The 9381-nt window shown below is 38.9% G+C and overlaps 1 protein-coding gene across 1 annotated transcript; it reads left to right on the plus strand.

Annotated features, from left to right (window-relative positions):
• Window positions 1-8083: 8083 nt before the first annotated feature.
• On the plus strand, window positions 8084-9073 carry LOC127123346 (uncharacterized). Its single transcript, XM_051053571.1, has 3 exons — window positions 8084-8276; window positions 8322-8863; window positions 8918-9073. The coding sequence occupies exons 1-3, from the start codon at window positions 8084-8086 to the stop codon at window positions 9071-9073; spliced, it is 891 nt and encodes a 296-aa protein (XP_050909528.1).
• Window positions 9074-9381: the final 308 nt, after the last annotated feature.

Raw genomic sequence — 9381 nt, forward strand, 5'->3', positions numbered from 1 at the left:
GATGAGAACAACAAACAAATGGGCAAAAAGCTTAAATTTTATTGATAGAATGGTATTCCGCAAATGGCATAACTCCATGGATCACTACAAAGTTGAAAAATGGTAAATAAACGGAAATGGCTACATTGAAATACAATGGCCACTATTCTCCCTAACAAATTTGAATTCCATTATGCTTAAAACTTTGGTCGAGGATGACTGAATAAGAATCTTTGATAGGCACTGTTGCTTCAAATGATCAAGTCTGGCCTAATGCAGTTACTTGCCATAATCCCTAACTTTTGCCTAGATTTCTCTCTCGGGTATTCAATCTACCAGGATGATTATTTTCTATTTATGCCTCTAATTTTTGCCTGGACCGTCCTTTCGGGTTTTCAATCTACCGAGACGCTCATTTTTTCCTAAGCCTCCCTTTCGGATTTTTAACTTAGCGAGTTGTTCTTTTATTTTTCTAGGCGAAGTATTTCTTGACTGCATCAACATTCACAGGACGAGGGAACTCTGCTTCCATGCCATACACAAGAGAGAAAGGGGTTGCCCTTGTTGAAGTGCAGACGAATGTACGATACCCATGCAAAGAAAAATGGAGCATCTCATGCCAATCCTTATATTTCACAACCATCTTCTGGATAATCTTCTCAATATTCTTATTTGCAGCTTCAACAACCCCATTCATCTTAGGTCTGTAAGGAAAAGAGTTATAATGTTCAATCTTGAAGTCGTCAGAAAACTCTTTCATCATCTTATTATTCAAGTTCGATCCATTATCAGTGATGATCTTACTTGTGTAGTAGTAAATTTTTTGAGATTAAGCTATTGATTAACTTAACTCATAAAGCAAGAGTCGCCACCGCGCTTTTATTAATTATAAAGGAAAAGGGAAAAAATAAGAACAAAACCCAAAGAAGTTTTTAAAACAAAACTAATAAAAAGAGATACGATATATGCTAATGGAATCAAGAAATTAGATTGAAATAAGTTGGAATTCAAAACACGATAGTTGAATTTTTCTGGAAAACTTCAGATTGCAGCAGGGGTTTCTTGGCTCTCAAAAGATTGGAAATGAATGCAATAGCTTCCTCTATTTATAGGGAATGTGTTAGGATCCAAATACGTGTGGAATCAAGCTTAATTCGTGCAAAACGAATTTGATCAGAATGTGAGAAAAATGTGACTTGCAATCCATCAAAACTCAGTCAAATAATGCGTTTCGAGGGTCAATTAACTTGTTGGTTCTATGGATTGGCATCAATTTTGGTAAAACTTAGTGTTATCACAAGATGTCACGCTTGTTGTCTTGACATGTGATATCAGCCTTCTACAGGTTGGTTAATATAGTTGTGCAAGATTTATTCAAGATGTCAGACCCGATGTTACGACATGTGCATACAGAACATTCAGTCTGAATGTTATGTATTTTGTTGTTGCGCTTTTCATGCAAGTCTTTGTGTGCTTATGTGGATATTGCATGCATTATTCAAGGAGTAATTCTATTTAAAGCCAGAATATCCTGTTTCCTTAAAAGGAATGATTAGTTGCTATTTCTTAGGGAATATACAATAAATAGAATTAGGGTTTCATGCTTCCCAGGACCATTCAAAAAGCTTCTATATAAAGACTTTGTAAACCCTATTTTATACACAAGAAAATAAGAACGTAAAGTGAGTGAGGATTAGGGTTTTAGTCTTATGTGAGTTTGTGAATTGTGAGCCATTCATACATCTTGTTGATATGTGAAGTGGACTGAGAATTTGAGTTGTATTTTGTCCACTCTAAGCTTTGAAGTATGAGTGTATTTGTTTACTTGATTGAAGCTTTTAAGAAATATCAAGTGTGTGTCCTTGAAGTGTGTCTTCTTTCTTTTTGATATCTGTTCTAGTATCACTGCTGTGATTGAGAGGGAGTGAGTAGGGTCTCGTGTCTAAGAGTTCTTAGATAGAAATCACACGGGTAGAGATTAGGTGAAAAGACTATAACTTGAAGTTGTTTGCTGAGAGTCTTTGAACTAATTCTGTTTAGTGGATTTCCTTCCTGGCTTGGTAGCCCCCAGACGTAGGTGTGTTTGCACCGAACTGGGTTAACAATTGCTTGTGTCGTTTTTCAATTGTTTAATGATTTTTATTATGTTCATATTTCATCTGTTATTCAGATATTAGTGTTGTGACATTACCTTCGACATCTCATATCTGATACCAGAATTTCAATTGGTATCAGAGCAGGCATCCTGCTCTGGTTCTGGGTGAGATCTTAGGATGTTACTTTCTGGTACTATGGATAAAGACGGAGGATCCATAAACAGACCACCAATTCTGGATGGATCTAACTATGATTACTGAAAACCTCGGATGGTAGCCTTCTTGAAATATTTGGACAATAAGGCTTGGAAAGTTGTTTTAACAGGCTGGGAACATGCTTTCACTACTGAGGATGGAAGAGTTACAACTGATAAGAAGCCTGAGGAAGAATGGACCAAGGAGGAGGATGAACTAGCTCTTGGAAACTCTAAAGCGTTGAATGCTATATTCAATGGGATTGATAAGAACATCTTCAGACTGGTGAATAATTGTGAGGTGGCTAAAGATGCTTGGGATATTCTCAAAACCACTCATGAAGGTACCTCTAGAGTGAAGATGTCTAGATTGCAGCTGCTTACTACCAAGTTTGAAAATTTGAGGATGAAATAAGAGGAGAGTATTCATGATTTCCATATGAATATTCTTGAGATTGCTAATTCCTCAGGTGCCCTGGGTAAGAAGATGTCAGATGAGAAGCTTGTGAGGAAAATTCTCAGGTCACTTCCCAAAAGATTTGCCATGAAAGTAACAGTCATAGAAGAATCTCAAGATATCTGCAAGATGAGAATGGATGAGCTAATTGGATCCCTCCAAACATTCGAGTTGGGAATGAGTGATGGATCTGAAAAGAAAGTCAAAAGCATAGCTTTTGTGTCCAACACTGAAGATAAAAAGGAAGAAAGTAGTCAGGATACTGATGAAGGTATGTCAAATGACTTAGTGCTACTTGGAAGACAATTCAACAAAATCCTGAAGAGAATGGATGTAAAGTCAAAGCCTAATGTCAAGAACAACTCATTTGACATCAGTAGGTCCAATGATGCTGGAAGAAGAACAAGATCTGAAGAAAAATTCAAACAGAGCAAAGGAATTCACTGCCATGAATGTGAAGTGTATGGTCACATTAGAGCTGAATGTGGGACCTATCTCAAGAAACAGAAGAAGAGTCTTGTTGCTACTTGGTCTGATGATGACTCTGAAAGTGAAACAGAAGGAGAATCTGCCAATCTTGTGATTGCCTTGACTGGGAGATGTGATCCTGATGAAGATTCCAGTGATGATGAATTAACCTTTGATGAATTAGCTACTTCTTACAGAAAGTTGTGCTTCAGAAGTGAAGAAGTGTGTCAACAAGTGGAGAAGCAGAAGAAACTAATAACCCAACTAGAGGCTGAGAAGATAGAACACTTAGAAACCATTTCTAATTTGAAGATTGAAGTCGTGTTTCTGAATTCCAAACTGGTTGAGATGACTAAGTCTGTCAGAATGCTAAATAGTGGATCTGACACCTTAGACAAAATCCTCCAGGCTAGAAAGATGACAGGAGACATGACTGGCCTTGGGTTTAATGAATCTTCTCCTGATTGTAGTCCCTCTGATAGCAAACCAAAGATGTCACATCAGGTGTCTCAACATCACAAGGGAAGACAACATAAGCACTCAGAAGGAAAATACCCAAGATGGAGATGCCATTACTGTAGGAAATTTGGTCACATAAAACCATTCTGTTTTAGGCTGTATGGTTGTCCTAGTCCTACTCATCAACCTAGACTCAAACAACACAGAAAACAGTGGGCTCCTAGGGTTGGTGCTACTATCTTAATAGCTCACACTTCCTTCAGAGTCTCAGCCAAAGAAGATTGGTACTTTGATAGTGGATGCTCCAGACACATGACTGGAAGCAAAAATCTGCTGGTTGACCTTCAATCTCATGTCACCAGCTATGTAACTTTTGGTGATGGAGCAAAGGGTGAAATCAAGGGGATTGGAAAGCTAAACTGCTCTGGAGTTCCTAACCTTGATAATGTGTTGCTTGTTAAAGGATTGACTGCAAACCTGATCAGCATCAGTCAACTATGTGATCAAGGTCTCAATGTGAACTTCACAAAAACTGAATGCTAGATTACTAATAAAAAAATGAAGTGATCATGAGAGGAGTCAGATCTAAGGACAACTGCTACATGTGGATTCCTCAAGGAACTAACTATTCATCAATATGTGCTCTAGCTAAAGAAGAAGAAGTGAAACTATGGCATCAAAAACTGGGTCATCTGCATCTAAAAGGGATGAAGAGGATCATATCTGTTGAAGCTGTCAGAGGAATCCCAAAATTAAAGATTGAAGAAGGAAGAGTATATGGTGAATGTCAGATTGGAAAGTAGATAAAGATGTCACATCAAAAGATCAAACATGACACCACATCTAAAGTGCTGGAACTTCTCCACATGGACTTGATGAGACCTATGCAGGTGGAAAGTCTTGGTGGAAAAAGGTATGCTTATGTTGTGGTGGATGACTTCTCCATATATACCTGGGTGAATTTGATAAGAGAAAAATCTGATGTGTTTGATGTGTTCAAAGAACTTTTCCAAAGACTTCAAAGAGAAAGAGAGAGTCATGTTATCAGAATCAGAAGTGATCATGGGAAAGAATTTGAATATAGTAAATTTGCTGATTTCTGCTCATCTGAAGGGATTGGACTTGAGTTCTCTTCTCCCATTACCCCTCAGCAAAATGGTGTGGTGGAAAGGAAAAATAGAACTCTCCAAGAATCTGCTAGAGCTATGATTCATGCTAAGAAGTTGCCTTACCACTTTTGGGCTGAAGCTATGAACACTGCTTGCTATGTTCACAACAAAGTTACCATGAGAAAAGGGACCTCAACCACTTTATATGAAGTCTGGAAGGGAAGAAGACCTACTGTCAAATACTTCCACGTGTTTGGTAGTAAATGCTATATCTTGGATGATCGTGAACAAAGAAGGAAAATGGACCCCAAGAGTGATGAAGGAATATTTCTGGGCTACTCAAGAAACAACAGAGCCTTTAGAGTCTTTAATTCCAGAACTAAAGTTATGATGGAATCTATCAATGTTGTTGTTGATGATCAAGAGACTAATGTCACAAACGATGTTGAAACATTTCTGAATGATGCCCCAGCAGAACCTTCTGATAAAAGTAGTGAGAGTGAGTCCCCTCAAGCTGAACCTGAAGCTGATCAAGTAAACAAGGGACCCTCTATCAGAATTCAGAAGGATCATCCTAAAGATCTCATTATAGGAAATCTAAATAAAGGAGTCACCACTAGATCAAGGGAAGTGATCTCACATGCATGTTTTGTGTCAAAGATTGAGCCTAAGAATGTTAAAGAAGCATTAACTGGTGAGTTTTGGATCAATGCCATGCAGGAAGAGTTAGGCCAATTTAAGAGAAATGAAGTATGGGAATTGGTTCCAAGACCTGGAGGAATAAATGTTATTGGAACAAAGTGGGTATACAAGAATAAATCTGTTGAAAAAGGTGTGGTTACTAGGATTAAAGCAAGATTAGTAGCACAAGGATACACTCAAGTTGAAGGAGTTGACTTTGATGAAACATTTGCTCCTGTAGCTCGCCCGGAGTCCATTAGATTATTGCTAGGAGTGACATGTATTCTGAAGTTTAAACTATTCCAAATGGATGTGAAAAGTGCCTTCTTAAATGGCTACTTGAATGAGGAAGTATATGTCGAACAACCTAAGGGATTCACATATCCAAATCTTCCAAAGCATGTTTATAAGTTGAGGAAAGCTCTTTATGGGTTGAAACAAGCTCTGAGAGCTTGGTATGAGAGACTCACAGTGTTTGTCATTGACAATGGATACAAAAAGGGAGGCATTGATAAAACTTTATTTGTCAAAGATGAAGGAGGAAAGCTCATGATTGCTCAAATCTATGTGGATGATATTGTGTTTGGTGGGATGTCAAGTAAGATGGTTCAACATTTTGTTGAACAAATGCAGTCTGAATTTGAAATGAGTCTTGTTGGAGAACTAACCTATTTTCTTGGCCTGCAAGTCAAGCAGATGGAAGATTCTATCTTTCTATCTCAAAGTAAATATGCCAAGAACATTGTTAAGAAGTTTGGGATGGAGAATGCAAGCCATAAGAGGACACCTGCTCCTACTCACCTGAAGTTGTCTAAAGATGAAAAGGGTGTCAGTATGGATCAAAGTCTCTACAGAAGCATGATAGGGAGTCTGCTATATCTTAGAGCAAGCAGACATGACATTGCTTTTGCTGTAGGTGTATGTGCTAGATATCAAGCTGAACCAAAGGTGAGCCATATAAACCAAGTGAAAAGGATCCTGAAATATGTCAATGGCACTTGTGACTATGGGATGCTATACACTCATGGATCTGACTCTATGCTGTCTGGCTATTGTGATGCTGATTGGGCTGGAAGTGCTGATGGTAGGAAAAGCACATCAGAAGGATGTTTCTTCTTGGGGAACAATCTAATATCATGGTTTAGTAAGAAGCAAAATTGTGTTTCTCTGTCTACTACCGAAGCTGAATACATAGCAGTCGGAAGTAGTTGTTCTCAACTGGTATGGATGAAACAAATGCTGACTGAATACAATGTCACACAAGATGTCATGACATTGTACTGTGACAACCTGAGTGCTATAAACATCTCAAAGAACCCTATTCAGCATAGCAGGACCAAACATATTGATATCCGTCACCATTTTATTAGAGAACTTGTGGAGGATAAGACTGTAGTCTTAGAGCATGTTGCTACTGAGATGCAGTTAGCTGATATTTTTACAAAGGCCTTGGATGCAAATCAATTTGAATTCCTGAGAGGGAAATTAGGGATTTGAATTTATGAAAATTTGTAGCAATTAATATGGAGTGGAAAAGGTAATCAAATTATTGTGTATTTTCCTAAAATAAAGTGCCCCCATTATGGAAAATCATCACCTTGTATTGGAAATACCATCTATTCCATCTTCACACGCTACCCCCATAACCTCATTCCCTACTCCAACTCTTCCATCTCCTTTTTCCTTCTCCAGAAACCTCTGCTAGGGCAACCTTACTTTTTCCAGAAAAACTCCAAAATGTCACAACATCAAGATACATCTGCTTCTAAAAATTCTAAGTCTACTCCAAAAGCTAGTGTTCCTCCCATGGGAGTTCCTGATGATGAGATTCTGGATGTTGCTCCTCTCTCTGTTATTCCCGGCGCGAACATTGATTTGAACCAACCCATCTCCATTGATGTCTCCGCTTCTTCATGTTCCAAACAAGGTAATCCCTCTAGTATTCCGTCTGGTTCAACTCCTGTCACTAATTCTAAGGAAGGAACACACTATAGTGATCGTGTTATAAGAGACCTAGTTACTAGAATTCTTAATGAAGGCCACTCTGTGAAGGGAGTTTCTACTCCCCTTGCTCAAATGCATCCCTCTCCTGAGGTTGAACAACCTAGTGGTAAGGGTGATGATTCCTCTAGCTCTGAAAAGGACTTGGCTGCTGAAGGGTTACGCTCTCTAGGGAAAACTGTGTCTGAAAAAGGGAAATCTGTGGCCTCTAACACTGCTAATGCTTCCCACTCTGAGAAGCATGATGATGCAAACGTTGTGATTGATCTAGAGGATGGTAGCTCTGATGACTAAGAGGAAAGCTTGAATCATCACATGAAGCCAAGTGTGGCTAAATGCATGAAGACTCACAAAGGAAAATCTGTGGCTGAACTTATGTCAGCTAGAAAAGCTAAGAAGACTGCTGGTATTGGTCCCTCCAAACCATGGAGCAAGGTTGAAATAAAGAAGAGGAAGGTCAGAGATGATTCTGAGCCTGAAGAGGATGTTGAGGAAGATGTCCCTGACATCTCGCATGCGAAGAAAACTACTGTTAGGAAGTCCCCTATTAATGTACCTGCTGTTCATTTGGATAACACCTCCTTCCATCTCGAGGATGGAGCTACTAAGTGGAAATTTGTGATTTAGAGAAGGGTAGCTATGGAAAGGGAATTGGGAAAAGATGCTGCTGATGTCAAGGAGGTCATGGACCTGATAAAAGCTGCTTGGCTTTTGAAGACTGTTGCTGGGTTCTCTCAATGCTACGAAGGTCTAGTCAAGGAATTTATTGTTAATATTCCTGAGGATATTTTTGATAAGAACAGTAAGGAGTTCTACAAGGTGTATGTGAGGGGTAAGTGTATAACATTCTCTCCTACTGTTATTAATAATTTTCTAGGCAGAAATAATGAGGGTGCAGGAGAATTAGAAGTTACAGACAATCAGGTCTGTAGGGAGATTACAACTAGGCAAGTGAAAGTTTTGCCTGTTAAAAGGCATCTTCCTGCTGGGAAGTTGACTGTCAAGTATGCTATCCTGCATAAAATAAGAGCTGCTAACTGGGTCCCTACCAACCATATCTCCACCATTGCTAATACTCTTGGGAGGTTTATTTTTGCTGTTGGGACAAAAGTGAAATTTGACTATGGTAGATTTATGTTTGATCAAATCATCAAGCATGCAACTACTAATGTAGTTAAGCTGCTAATTGCTTTTTCCTCTATGATATGTGGAATTATCTTGAACCAACATCCTGGTATTCTGTGCTCAAATGATTTACCTAGTAGGAGAAAACCAGCTCTGTCTGTGCACTACAAACTCTTTGAAGGTAGTCATGTCGAGGATATTGTCATGACATCTGCCATGAAGAGGTCAGCCTCAAAAGTTGGAGCAATTGCTGAGCTTAAGGAGACATGCAAAGAGCTAGGTGAAGGAATTAGGGTAGCCACAACTATAAAACAATCTTTGGAAGTCTTGATTTCTAGCTTGGAGTAGGCTGAGGGTGAAAATGTTGAACATGCTAATGTCAGCCATGAAGAAGAAGCTGAAGCCCATACCTCTAGGGAGAGGTCTGCTAACAATGATGATGCAAGTGGCAATTCTGCTTCTGGTGCTGATGAAGAGGCTGCAAACTCAAGCTCTACTGAGTAGCTCTGTTGGCTTTGGTCCCTCTTGTTTTGACAATTTTCTTAGCTTTTTGTTGTTGTTTTGGTGGATTTCCTTGTTTTTTTTGTTTGTTTCTCAGCATTCTTACAGCTGTGTATGTACTTGGTTATGTAACTCTTTAACTTCTGGCATTCCGGTTAATGGCTAGATAGACATTTATTTTGTCTCTTTGGTCTCTTTTGGCTAAAAAGGGGGAGAAGTATGTAGATGTAGCTGAGTATCTTTGCTTAGCTATTGTTGTTGCTCTGTTTGTCTGATACAGGGGGATAATTCCGGTGTTTGTTTGTCTGATA

The sequence above is a fragment of the Lathyrus oleraceus genome, chromosome 2, assembly GCF_024323335.1.
Source record: "Lathyrus oleraceus cultivar Zhongwan6 chromosome 2, CAAS_Psat_ZW6_1.0, whole genome shotgun sequence".
NCBI lineage: Eukaryota > Viridiplantae > Streptophyta > Magnoliopsida > Fabales > Fabaceae > Lathyrus > Lathyrus oleraceus.